Raw genomic sequence first — 14711 nt, forward strand, 5'->3', positions numbered from 1 at the left:
TGTGTGATTAATAAAAATTACAAAATGCATAAATTATGCAAATATACATTTCTCCACTTTGTGTAATTAAAACAGGTCATAGTAAGAAATACATAAGATTATTTTTACATTATTTTGCATACGAGTTTGACATAAAACAATTAAAACAGTTCAATATCAGATAAAAATACAATAAGAACAGTTGGATATATGCCTTAACACAATCAATGGAGCTTCAAAAATCAGCTGATGTAAAAGCAGTCTGCGATCTAGGAATTGTCTTCCGTGCAATAATGGGCCTGTATTCTTGATATAGCATTTTCAAGTTCGCTGATAACTAGTTCAAAGTACTTAACCACTCTGCCAATTCATTGTAAATCGTAGCCCATTAAGCAGGTTGCAGTTGCATCTTTTATGGTACGGAGATCGAATCTTAAAAAACATGGTCTTAGTAGCTTAATGCATTGACCTAATAAGTAGAGCCAAACATGTTATGAGGGGAAAGGATCCTAGCTTATAACACCATATACAGCATTTGCAGATCTGCAGGATCCAGCTTGCTTGTAAGTCTACTAGGGCTAAAAGTATTAGATTTAGGGAGAGGAAATCAGTCCCTCAAGCACCAGTTAGATGTTTTTCTTTCAAGAGAGGCAGCCAAAATGGTATGAGAGAAGGAAACTGAGCCCTCATTTATTCTACATCTTTTTGTTGGAGGCAGTCAATGTCATACATCTAGTATGAGTAGTATTGTGTATTTATTAATCATGTTAAAAATTGAAGTCTGTCACTCATTCAAGAAATAGCAACGTCAATCGGCAATAAACGGTTGCAATTTACTTGCCCTTCCACCCCATCTCTACCAAACAGTGATCAAATATGGCCCTTACTTAAAAATATATCTACACACATTCATGAAATCGGGCCTTTTCACAGTAATACACTATTTATTAAATAGGCTTGCCTACTACCCACCTCTCCTGTGACTGAGGAACCGGATAAGGCCCAAACAAATACAATGATGCCTATCTCCCACCTAGCCTCCTCATCCCTACCAGCCCCCTCCACACTAGCAATGAACCAATCCACAGGCATGAGGTGACGGTTGCATGATTATGCAATAGGTCATATTTGATAGTGTCTTTACCATGCAGTGTGTTTTCCCGTGTAGTATCTAATAAATCCTCCCCAGCGGGATACAAATTTGCTTCAACAGGTCCCACCAACAAATAGGCTTAAACAACTAGGAACTTCTCAATAAGATGAGTATTTCTTTTTCTTTTTACGCAGGTGAGTTTTGACCGAGTACACCTTCCTATGTAACAAAAGAGTATACATTTCACCTTGCAGAACTGAATTATAGTGGGTTCCTTCAATACCCTTTCAATGGGCCTTATAAAGGGAAAACCTCACGTTGCAAGTAATTGGGAAATGGCTTTAAGGTTTTTAATGCAAAGTGTGGTACTTTGAGAATTATGCTGTTGTGTGCAAATGTTCACTATCGGGCACCAGTGTGCTGTGTTTAAACTTTATTTTGAGGCAAAAAAATGTATTTTACCTGCTATGTTCAATGGCTATTCAGGCATCTTCCTAGAGACTACCTCTCAGATACAAAACCTATGATGAACTGAAAGTATTTCTATTGTATCTGTTCTGCGTAGGGCACTTGTGTCGCTCACTTAGCAAAATAAACAGTTATTTGTTAACTAGGGCGAATGTTAGCATAGAACTGAATGCAGGCCCTGGATAAAGCTGTACACCTTCCATGAGGCTTCAAGACATATGGACGAAACATGCTAATCCAGGGAACTGGGGAGCGACTATCCTCTATAGGTTCCAAGTCATTTCTTTTTTAATAGTACCATAGGTGAATAGAATATTATTAGTTGTAGTTAACCTGCAGGTCATTTTAGCTTTACGTGTTGTGGGATACCATGGTCTTTCTATGCAAAACTATCTAAAACAATCGCTCCAATAAAAGTGCTTAGTTGATGAAGCCCAACTGTTTTACCAGCAATGGAATCCAGGGGTGGGGCAAACCCATGATAAAGCATGCCACTTAGGAAGGTGGGTGAGGTTTTGCATCCTGTTAACAGTGGTTCTCAGGCAAGGAAGAGTTTCTCTCACATTTTCATTATTCTGTCACCTCTGATGATCAGTATCTTAAGGTCTAAAGAGACTTTCTAAATTATGTGGCTATTAACTGAAAGGATACACCTCAACCTTTCTGTATCCATCATTTTCTTTAAATTTTAATAGTACTGGTCCGTGGCCATAGACGCTTCTCTCAAGGATGGAAGAGTGAGACAAGGATGGAAGTCCATTTTGGAACCATCTAATATTTTTAAGCAATTTAGGGTTGGTGCAAAGGTTGACTGATTAACTATGAACAATTCAGAGCTCTAAAAACAATACATGTTCTTTAACCAATATAGCAATTTCAGCAAAGGACAATCATGGGACGATTAAGGAGAACATGTTATCATCTCAGGGGCATTATTGCTGAACCGAACACAGTGCAGCAAAAACCAAGAAATAAGGTCGACTGACTGATTTATATTTTTCTAAACCATGCAAATACCCTAAATCAGGGTGTTCTGGCACTAGAGAAGAAACCAACCTGTGGACAAGAACAAGTAGGTTTTTAGCAGTCTGTGAAATTTAAGAAAGACACACTTTTCAGTTTGAATAGGCAAAGGAAGATATTTTAAGGCTTCGGAAGTGAACCTTGTAAATGAACAGCCACCAACACAGATTTTCTTCAATATCAGTGTTTTCACATAACGCAGAATGCTGGAACACATGGATTTTGTGAACGCAAAAGGGGAAAAAAAAGGGAGCCAAATAATTGCGGAAAGTAAACTACGTAAAAGACCTTATGACAAAAGCAGGTGGCCCTGAAAAGACATTACATACTTGTAAGGTAGCCACTCAAGGGCAGAAAGGTGAACAGAAATGCAGATTCTCCTGCTTAACCTCTTTACCATTCTGAATAGGTTGCAATTTGCGAAGAAGATAGTCAAGAAGACAGATGAAATGAGAATTACAATAGTCCAGTCTTGAGATGAGGCTTGGACCAAGGTTTTCCTGGAGGCGCAACGTACAAATGAAGAGATAGCTCAATTATTTTAGAGCACAGTTCAGCCTTGAGGCAATGATGACTGAAATGGCCCATCTTTCGCCAAAGAAAGTAAAGGAAAATGCTTTCTCAGTAAGTATGTAAGTGTTGGCACCAGGATCAACATCAGTTTAGATGAGGACTAGTTCATTTACAATATTGAAATTGTGACTGGATCTTATAGGCAGGCAAATACAATGATGCCTATCGCCATACAGCTGTATTCAGCTGTCAAGGCTAGTACAATTCCAGCTACAGATCCATGCAACCATTCACCACCAACACTGAGTTTTTCCATAGGCTGTTAAATAACTTTCATATTGCCTCATTCACTGTTGGAATTTTGCACCTGAAGTGAGATTACCTACCAAGTGTTGCTTTTCATCGGCATAAAGAAGGTGACTGGCGCATTTGGAGTGAGGAGATTGGCCAAAAGCCACCCCCACAACGAAGTAGTGTGTTGTGACAGAGTCAAACCTACATGCACTTCACAATCCAGTGACAGCGAAGAAAAGGGAGGTGGGGTGTGTGTGCGCAAAATGAGCTCTGACAATTAAAAAAAAGGAACAGATCTGTTCTACAGCTGAGCCTGTAATCCCGGATGCGCTGCAGTGATCCAATAGGACGGTATAGTCAACAGCGACAAGTCTTGACAATCAGTTTAATATTAACACTGCACTGATCAGCCAGCTATGTGGCTCGCAAACATGTAAGAGGGGAGTGATAATTCAGCGGCATTATTGTAATTGTATTTATATTGCGCTTATACCCCTGATGAGGCATGAAAGCGCTTTTCGGCGAGTAGCACACTACTCTGGAACCCAAGAGGAATTAGTGGTGGATTAGTATAGAGAAATAGGAGTACAGTATTAGTATTAGTATGAATTAATTTGGAGCGGAGGATATGTGAGCTTGTTATTTGGATTACCTAGAGTATCATGAGATTATAAAACTGAAAAGAAATGGCGGCAGAAACATTGGGTTATTGGCACTGCTTTCCTTTAATATGTAAAGTTAAGTAAATGGCCGTATTGCTGAAAAGCACATACTATAACAGTAGAAAGTTAGAAAAATGACTAGCCAAAACCGATGTTACTGTTAACACAACTTCTGTGAATAATTTAAATGTAAGGTGCAGATGTTATCAAATTACAAGGGTGCAAGTCTCATCAGATTACCACTTAGCAATCGTTTCAGCACAGATATATAGAAGAGATCACCCCCGGAAAACTAATTTTGATATCTTCTAATTAGCACTTTAAAGCCAGAACTACTGACTTTGCCAATGCTTATTTTTTACTAAAGCTGTTGGAACCTCGCTGCATTTCGTGCACTGAAAAAGTCGAAATACTTCAGTTGAAAACTTTCTAAAGAGGAATATTTTTCTACAAAGACAGTTGCAATTACATTTTAAACTGACTAGCACTATAGTATTTTCCATTTCACTGGAGAAAATCTGAAACACTTCTTGCAGATAACCTGAACTAACTGAACTGCCCTGCTAGAATATATCATTTTACAAAGAAGGCAGGGCGATCAACAGCCAAACCCATTAGTTTGCTGCACCTAGGAAGAGATGTGAGGAACAGCAATGCTATCTTTCAGCCTACGATCACTTCTGTCGTTGAAGAATATTATTTACTACCATGAAATGTGACAAAGGTTCAGAGAAAGGCCCCGCACTGAGGTGGAAAGGCATATAAATAGATGTAAGTGACATTTCTCCAGCCAAAGCAGTAGTACCAATTATCACGCAGGAATTTTCAGTCATAATGCTTGTGCCCATCATTTCCCTGCTTCAAATTTAGTGGCTGAATATCACCACAAAAACCATAAACATTACTTAATAATGAGCATTTTTACACAGTACATTTACGTTTTCCATATGTGCGTTACATTTACTAACCTGCAAAGAGGGTTTTCCCAGTCAGCATTTCTGCATATATACATCCTGCAGCCCACATGTCAATGGCTTTTGTATAGTTGTTAGGAGAAAGCAGGAGGCGGGGTGATCTGTACCATTTGGTTACCAATCCTTCAGAAAGATGACCCTAAGCATTAAAATAAAATGTGTTTAAAAAAAAAAAAAAAAACTGTTCAAACTTTTCCTGGTTGATAATGTTCCATCAAGACTTAATTGCGTTACTATATAAAATTAATTAAAACCTTTACAACGAAAAAAAGACAGGCATTTTGTTGCAACAAAGTTCAATTGAGGCATGTAAGTTAACAGCTCTAAAGTGCGTATGTAACATACTAACAGTGTGAAATATGTCAGTCGCTTTCTCCAAGTTTACTTTGCTGAAGTGATGGAGACAATCATTGTTGCAACAACAGTCAACTGTCATTTAACTGACAACACTCAAATAAATGCATGAGTGGAGGTGGGCCAAGCAGCATCGAGTTACAATTAAAAACAGTTGTTAGACCAAAAACATGCTTTATGTTAGAAAATATACAGATTTTTTTTTTTTAAACCCTACCAGTTAAAAGGCACTCCGTCAGCAGACAGAACACAGTAACAATACAGACATGATGAGGGTAAAAGAGTTTAGATGCAGGAGCTCGATCTGTCTAAACTAAAAACGTATGACTTGTGGATTATGTATATGCCTACTGGTATGCTTATGAGGGCTGTCCTCCCGCGTATGTGCCTGATTCTGAGGCTCTCTGGCTAAAATGTATTGGTGACTGGTTTATCTAAGATTGGGAAACTTGATTTACTAGTAAGTCCCTAGTAAAGTGCACAGTGTGCGTTCAGGGCCTGTAAGTTAAATGCTAGTAGTGGGCGTGCAGCACTGGTTGAGCCACCCACATGAGTAGCCCTGTAAACATGTCCCAGGTCTGCCACTGATTTGCCTGTTTGTGCAGTTTTACACTGCAAGTGCACCCACTGGCGAGGCCCAAAACTTTCCTTTTGCTACATATAAGTGATCCTTAAGGCAGGCCCAAGGCAGCCCCATGGGCAAGGTAAGACAGATGGGCTGTTTGTGAATGCACTCTAGACAGCCACACAAAGTTAACTGAGGTGTGCCTTGTATATCCTGATGCCTCTTCTTGAGCTAGAGTGGTGAGAGGAGCTGACAGCTGCACCCGACCAGGGCTGTTCCTGTCCTTACACAAAGCAGTCTCCAACCCACAGGAGTGTGTTTGGGGCCAGGGCAGGAAAGGCAGGGCCTTCTACACTACAAAGACTTCTCTTTGAAGTTTGCCTACCTCAAAGACAGAAATGGGTATAGGTATAAGTTCTGGAACCCTGATCCCACAAAGTTAGAACACTTCTGGACTGAGGACATACTGCCAGAAGAAGAGCTAGATGCTGTAGGGGGGACAGTCACACTATGTGTGTTGCTTTGTTGGGCTGGTGCTTGCTGTTTCTGTCATGGGAGTGAAAGGACTGGCATTTGCTTTCTACATCCTGCTTTCCAAGGTTCTCCAAGGGCTTGAAATGCGCTTGCCTCCTAAGAAAATGTCTTAGGGATATCAAAGACTTCATCTGCCAGTGCCTTGGCATTTCTTCTGAGAGTCCCGACTTGCCAAGCGGTACCACCTTCAGTCCCTGGGCCCTTGGAAGTTTAAGCTGGAGACCTGAAGGATAAAATCCACACATCAACACACCGCGGCAGGGAGGGGGGAGGGGAGGCCAGTGAGAGGGAAGGGGGAAATAGGTGCAGTGCCTGTCCCACAGCTGGAGAATCAACACAGCATCTGTCTCGTGGTTGCAGTATCGACACAGCGCCTGTTTTAGCACCTGTGTGTTTTCCACTATTCATCCCCGTGGTGTCAATTTTTCATTAAACCCGCACCGCACTAAGGAACCGAGGCTGCGTGTCCGAAAATCAACGCATAACCTTTCCTACGAGGAAAGAATTGACGTATCACCTCCCCTGCTCAGTAAGGAACTGACGCATTGCTGTGCTTTTTTGACGCATTACCTCCCCTACGTCCCACAGAACCTTTATTTCTGACGCATACAGGTACTTTGTGTTGAAAAGAAACAACCATTGGTTCCTATGGATGAAGACTCATTTAAACCTTTGAAAAGTGATATCTTTTCTTGTGAATGCTGGAGTTTTGTCATTTTGGTCCTGTTTTGACCAGATAAATAGTACTTTTGTGGTGCTTTCACTATATGTGTGTGTGTGAGTGTGTGTGTATACACTTTACCCATTGCCTCCGGGATAAGCCTTACTGCTAGTGCCAAGCTACCAAGAGGGGTGAGCAGGGGTTATGTTAGCTGTGTGACTCCCTTACCCTGACTAGATTGAGGGTCCCTACATGGCCAGGGTGCATATCACTGCCAACTAAAGACCCTATTTCTAACAGCACACAAAAAAGTTTAGTTGCGGTTGCTGATGGTAATAAGGTAGTCATATCATCTATGCTACCTGTAACTAAGAGGGAAATCAATGATTGTGTGCTCATTCCAGTCAGGCTTGCCAGTGGGGAGCCGAGGCGACGCAGTCTGTTGTATGCTTGAGAAACAAACTTGGTCAGTTTAATGTTTAAACGGGTGTTGTCTGGTGTAGGAAGATGTCCCTTTATGTGGTGTGTGAATACAGTGTAAAGAGTCCAGGGGTCTCCATGCGAGTCGACGGGGCTTGCTATGCAATCCTAAAGTGCTGTATTTAGGAGTAGTGTGGTTGAGCAGCCCTAGGCTGAACACGGAGGACTGCAAGATATCTACAAATACAACAGTCAATAATTGAGACACGACTCGAAGAAGATCCACAACAATTTATAAAAATACCAGACATCTTTATATATGTTTAGCCATCAGAGAAAAGTCATTCAGGTAACTATGTTTTAAACAGAAATTCCATTCACTTTAAAAAGTGGGAGCTTAGTGCAATTTCCAAGATCAGAAATATTAAACTATGGGACGAAAAATACGTTGAGCAAACAGGACTTACAAGACCAATCTCCTGGGGTTAAGGAGAGTAGTAGTCAAGGTCCAAGGCAGCACCCACAGTCCTTTCATGCGAGGGGAGCCAGATTCACATTTCAAAGGCAGCAGCCCTTTCACGCTTGCCGCCTTAGAAGGCTAATCTGCAGGTCATCCTGTGGGAGGGGGTGTTACACCCTCTTCCTGGACAGGCTTTGGTTCTGGGCCTCCCGAGAGCAGAGGGCTCTCACCATAGGAGTCCAGAACGGTGTCTCGGGTGGCAGGCTAGTAGAACCTGGTCAGCGAGCACACTAGAGACTGGTTGGGTTTCAGGGGGCACCTACAAGGCGCCCTATGGTTGCATTTATTTTTAAATCAAACACTGGCATCAGCGTGGGTTCACCAATATGAGATGTTTGATACCAAACATCTCCATCTTCAGTGAAGCCATCATCTAGCTGGGGAACTTGTATTGACCAGTGTCCAGCACATGCATTTAAAATGGCTTCCCTATTCACTTACTACACTGCAGACTTGACAAAGACATAGCATAGGCATATTTGCTCATGCAGATATGCCCATATGTGTGATATAATGCACCCTCCCTATGAAGCTGTGACGCCAGCTAGAGGGGTGACCTACATATCAAATGCATTGTAGGGGACATGGCACACAAGCTTTGTGCCACCAGGATGTGGAATTTAATAAAATATCTACGTGTCCATGTGACAGGTTGCTTTATAAATCTACTTGTCCTGTACAAAAAAAAAAAAGTCTACTTGTCCCTTTGGTCGCATGCAGTGCGGCGACAAATTATGGTAGCAATCTCATTATATAAGAGCTCTGATAACAGCCTCCCTGGTTATGCCAGGCCTAATACTATTCTAGGACTTGAATATTAGCTATTCCTTATTTTCCCTATCTTTCCGCATATCTACGTGCCGAGGCTGAAGGAAGCAGTAAGCAATAGTCACAGGGTTGGAACTATCTCTTCAAACCTATTAACTTGCACGTTTTAAGGATTGTCACCAGCTCTTCTCTAATCTTTCACCATGCTGAGAAAGGTTGGAAATTTACTCTTGACAAGGACAGAAGCAGAAGTTCTTCCTTGGTTACGAAAAAAGTGATTGGAAGGATAGTGAACTTGTAAACGCTCAATACATTTTAGTTTGAGCAAATCTACACATGCATAATTGCTTGTGCTAAAATACAGTTCACAAATATTTTCTAGGAGTACAATTTTGTGGTCTATTTCTGTAAATTCTTGTGAATTCATGAAAGCCATAATTCTGCACTAATGCAAAGACATACCATAGCTGCACTTTTTCGTCTTTAAGAAATGGGCCTCTAAATGGGTCTGGCGTTAAACAAGACCTTTTGTTTTCTCTCTTCATCGATTGGCTGGCTTTACTGTGAGGTATAGCGTTCTGCTTTTTCACGGGGAGCATATTAGCAAACAAAGTGTTCATTGCCAGGAACTACTGTGTCAGTGTGTGCTTTTTTGAGACCAAAAAAGATTTTCCTTTTTGTCAATGTTTGTTACAATGGTGAGAGCCTGGCAGCTCCCATAACAACAACGTTTTACAAAAGCAAAGTCAATACAAGACACGCATTGACAAAACCAAAAGACTGACCACCAATTTCTGATCTATTGGCTTTGCCAATGCTTGTTTATTTTTCACGTTTCCCATAATGTTGCTGGAACTGGAACATTTAAACTGATTTTCTATTATGAATATTGTTTGCCAATACTAGCATGCATCAACACATTTTACTGAATGATACTTCAAATAAACTGCACCTAAAATTTCACAGCAATTTAGCAAACCTTTTTTTCCTAGTTCCATTGTTTTTCTTAACATTTTATTTTGAAAGAAATGATGCATCCTTCTTGCAAGCTTCTGCAAACATTTGCATCTTATCAGAGACCATTCCGGGAGCATGATACATAGCCTCATATTGTTCTTTTAAAAAAAATTACTGGAATCACTTCCAGTAGGGCAGTCTGAGCTAACACCTTTTATTTACAAACGCTCACCGTAATAATAAAGGCTTTTGCATTAATAAACCATAAATACAAGTTTGAACAGCATTAACATAGAAACGCTAACATTACCTAAACTGCAAATGGTTTGCCATCCATGTAAACTAGCAGCCAAAGGATTTGTGCTGCAGGGGGATCTGCTTGTCCCAAGGACAAAATAAATATGAAAAAGTGTTGTCCTTGACCCCAAACAACATGTCCTGGGCACCAGGCTATAGGAATTCCACAATGCTGGTGCCATGTCGTGTTTTCGCTTTTGTCTGCACCATGACATGCAGCCTGCATTGACAGCATGCCATGTGCTTGGTGAGGGGTCTCTTAGGGTGGCACAATTTGTGCTGCAGCCCTTATAGATACTCTTTTGTACCCCAGGCAGCAGGGGTACCATTTACTAGGTAGTTACAGAGGGTGCTAAGGGTTTGGACAGTTTCGGAAACAACTGTGCAGTTTTGGGAAAGAGGTCTAGTACGGAGGACCTGGCCAAGTGCACTTTCAGTCAAAATCACATCAGATACCAGCCACAAAGTGGAGGGTAACCATGCCAAAAAGTGGCTCTTTCCTACATTTGGGTTAAGCGAGGCTATAACAGCTTCCCTGTGGGTACGAACTCCCATTCATACTTAAACAAAGTTTTCAGTTCGGCAAATAGTGCAGGGTATAAGCACACAACATGTTCGAGGGATTCCTCTCACTGTCTGCATCCCCTGCAAATGATACTTTCCTGTGGTCGACATCAACTGGGAAGATGCTGCAGGAACAACCACTCTCAGAGCCATGTATTTTACCTTCAGTTGATTAGAATATGTGTATGCTAGGTAAGAAGCAGGAGATACAGGTTGACCGCTATTGATTACCGCCCAAGAGTATGCGTGTTTGGCCAGTGTAGCCCTGTCCAAATGGAATGACTAGATACTGACATAGTGTTTGATGCCCAACTTAACGGCTTGTTGACTCAAGGTACTGTCCCAGAGGTCTTGTGTAAAGAAATGTCTCCCTGTTGCAGTTACCCCCCACTTTTTGCCTGATACTGATGCTGACTTGACTGAGAAGTGTGCTGGGACCCTGCTAACCAGGCCCCAGCACCAGTGTTCTTTCACCTAAAATGTACCATTGTCTCCACAATTGGCACACCCCTGGCATCCAGGTAAGTCCCTTGTAACTGGTACCCCGGGTACCAAGGGCCCTGATGCCAGGGAAGGTCTCTAAGGGCTGCAGCATGTCTTATGCCACCCTAGGGACCCCTCACTCAGCACAGACACACTGCTTGTCAGCTTGTGTGTGCTGGTGGGGAGAAAATGACTAAGTCGACATGGCACTCCCCTCAGGGTGCCATGCCAACCTCACACTGCCTGTGGCATAGGTAAGTCACCCCTCTAGCAGGCCTTACAGCCCTAAGGCAGGGTGCACTATACCACAGGTGAGGGCATATGTGCATGAGCACTTTGCCCCTACAGTGTCTAAGCAAAACCTTAGACATTGTAAGTGCAGGGTAGCCATAAGAGTATATGGTCTGGGAGTCTGTCAAAAACGAACTCCACAGCTCCATAATGGCTACACTGAATACTGGGAAGTTTGGTATCAAACTTCTCAGAATAATAAACCCACACTGATGCCAGTGTTGGATTTATTAACAAATGCACACAGAGGGCATCTTAGAGATACCCCCTGTATTTTACCCAATTGTTCAGTGCAGGACGAGGTTAAGATTGGGGTCCAAGGTAGCACACTGTTGGGGGTTCAGAGCAACCCCAAAGTCACCACACCAGCAGCCCAGGGCCAGTCAGGTGCAGAGTTCAAAGTGGTGCCCAAAACGCATAGGCTTCAATGGAGAGAAGGGGGTGCCCCGGTTCCGGTCTGCCAGCAGGTAAGTACCCGCGTCTTCGGAGGGCAGACCAGGGAGGTTTTGTAGGGCACCGGGGGGGACACAAGTCCACACAGAAAGTACACCCTCAGCAGCGCGGGGGCGGCCGGGTGCAGTGTAGAAACAAGCGTCGGGTTTGTAATGGAAGTCAATGGGAGATCTAGGGATCTCTTCAGCGCTGCAGGCAGGCAAGGGGGGGGTTCCTCGGGGAAACCTCCACTTGATCAAGGGAGAGGGACTCCTGGGGGTCACTCCTCCAGTGAAAGTCCGGTCCTTCAGGTCCTGGGGGCTGCGGGTGCAGGGTCTCTCCCAGGTGTCGGGACTTTGGATTCAAAGAGTCGCGGTCAGGGGAAGCCTCGGGATTCCCTCTGCAGGCGGCGCTGTGGGGGCTCAGGGGGGACAGGTTTTTGTACTCACAGTCTTAGAGTAGTCCTGGGGTCCCTCCTGAGGTGTTGGATCGCCACCAGCCGAGTCGGGGTCGCCGGGTGCAGTGTTGCAAGTCTCACGCCTTTTGCGGGGAGCTTGCAGGGTTCTTTAAAGCTGCTGGAAACAAAGTTGCAGCTTTTCTTGGAGCAGGTCCGCTGTCCTCGGGAGTTTCTTGTCTTTTCGAAGCAGGGGCAGTCCTCAGAGGATGTCGAGGTCGCTGGTCCCTTTGGAAGGCGTCGCTGGAGCAGGATCTTTGGAAGGCAGGAGACAGGCCGGTGAGTTTCTGGAGCCAAGGCAGTTGTCGTCTTCTGGTCTTCCTCTGCAGGGGTTTTCAGCTAGGCAGTCCTTCTTCTTGTAGTTGCAGGAATCTAATTTTCTAGGGTTCAGGGTAGCCCTTAAATACTAAATTTAAGGGCGTGTTTAGGTCTGGGGGGTTAGTAGCCAATGGCTACTAGCCCTGAGGGTGGGTACACCCTCTTTGTGCCTCCTCCCAAGGGGAAGGGGTCACAATCCTAACCATATTGGGGGAATCCTCCATCTGCAAGATGGAGGATTTCTAAAAGTCAGAGTCACCTCAGCTCAGGACACCTTAGGGGCTGTCCTGACTGGCCAGTGACTCCTCCTTGTTGCTTTCTTTGTTCCCTCCAGCCTTGCTGCCAAAAGTGGGGGCCGTGGCCGGAGGGGGCGGGCAACTCCACTAAGCTGGAGTGCCCTGCTGGGCTGTGACAAAGGGGTGAGCCTTTGAGGCTCACCGCCAGGTGTCACAGCTCCTGCCTGGGGGAGGTGTTAGCATCTCCACCCAGTGCAGGCTTTGTTACTGGCCTCAGAGTGACAAAGGCACTCTCCCCATGGGGCCAGCAACATGTCTCTGGTGTGGCAGGCTGCTGGAACTAGTCAGCCTACACAGACAGTCGGTTAAGTTTCAGGGGGCACCTCTAAGGTGCCCTCTGTGGTGTATTTTACAATAAAATGTACACTGGCATCAGTGTGCATTTATTGTGCTGAGAAGTTTGATACCAAACTTCCCAGTTTTCAGTGTAGCCATTATGGTGCTGTGGAGTTCGTGTTTGACAGACTCCCAGACCATATACTCTTATGGCTACCCTGCACTTACAATGTCTAAGGTTTTGTTTAGACACGGTAGGGGTACCATGCTCATGCACTGGTACCCTCACCTATGGTATAGTGCACCCTGCCTTAGGGCTGTAAGGCCTGCTAGAGGGGTGTCTTACCTATACTGCATAGGCAGTGAGAGGCTGGCATGGCACCCTGAGGGGAGTGCCATGTCGACTTACTCGTTTTGTCCTCACTAGCACACACAAGCTGGCAAGCAGAGTGTCTGTGCTGAGTGAGAGGTCTCCAGGGTGGCATAAGACATGCTGCAGCCCTTAGAGACCTTCCTTGGCATCAGGGCCCTTGGTACTAGAAGTACCAGTTACAAGGGACTTATCTGGATGCCAGGGTCTGCCAATTGTGGATACCAAAGTACAGGTTAGGGAAAGAACACTGGTGCTGGGGCCTGGTTAGCAGGCCTCAGCACACTTTCAATTGTAAACATAGCATCAGCAAAGGCAAAAAGTCAGGGGGCAACCATGCCAAGGAGGCATTTCCTTACACAACCCCCCCCCCCCAAACGAAAGAGGATGAGACTAACCTTTCCCAAGAGAGTCTTCATTTTCTTAGTGGAAGAACCTGGAAAGGCCATCTGCATTGGCATGGGCAGTCCCAGGTCTGTGTTCCACTATAAAGTCCATTCCCTGTAGGGAGATGGACCACCTCAACAGTTTAGGATTTTCACCTTTCATTTGCATCAGCCATTTGAGAGGTCTGTGGTCAGTTTGAACTAGGAAGTGAGTCCCAAAGAGGTATGGTCTCAGCTTCTTCAGGGACCAAACCACAGCAAAGGCCTCCCTCTCAATGGCACTCCAACGCTGCTCCCTGGGGAGTAACCTCCTGCTAATGAAAGCAACAGGCTGGTCAAGGCCATCATCATTTGTTTGGGACAAAACTGCCCCCATCCCATGTTCAGAGGCATCAGTCTGCACAATGAACTGCTTAGAATAATCTGGAGCTTTTAGAACTGGTGCTGAGCACATTGCTTGTTTCAGGGTGTCAAAGGCCTGTTGGCATTCCACAGTCCAGTTCACTTTCTTGGGCATTTTCTTGGAGGTGAGTTCAGTGAGGGCTGTCACAATGGATCCATATCCCTTCACAAACCTCCTGTAATACCCAGTCAAGCCAAGGAATGCCCTGACTTGAGTCTGGGTTTTTGGAGCTACCCAGTCCAGAATAGTCTGGATCTTGGGTTGGAGTGGCTGAACTTGGCCTCCACCTACAAGGTGGCCCAAGTAAACCACAGTTCCCTGCCCTATCTGGCATTTGGATGCCTTGATAGAGAGGC

At 44.2% G+C, this 14711-nt stretch overlaps 1 protein-coding gene across 3 annotated transcripts in view; it reads right to left on the reverse strand.

Annotated features, from left to right (window-relative positions):
* The window catches only part of MAPK6 (mitogen-activated protein kinase 6), an 80859-nt gene that overhangs the window by 40505 nt on the left and 25643 nt on the right, over window positions 1–14711 (reverse strand). For all 3 annotated transcript variants that reach the window (XM_069222463.1, XM_069222466.1, XM_069222465.1), the window contains exon 3: window positions 5001–5145. In XM_069222463.1, coding sequence (XP_069078564.1) covers window positions 5001–5145 — 145 coding nt within the window. The remainder of the gene's footprint in view (window positions 1–5000; window positions 5146–14711) is intronic.

The sequence above is a fragment of the Pleurodeles waltl genome, chromosome 3_1 (genome assembly GCF_031143425.1).
Source record: "Pleurodeles waltl isolate 20211129_DDA chromosome 3_1, aPleWal1.hap1.20221129, whole genome shotgun sequence".
Classification (NCBI taxonomy): domain Eukaryota; kingdom Metazoa; phylum Chordata; class Amphibia; order Caudata; family Salamandridae; genus Pleurodeles; species Pleurodeles waltl.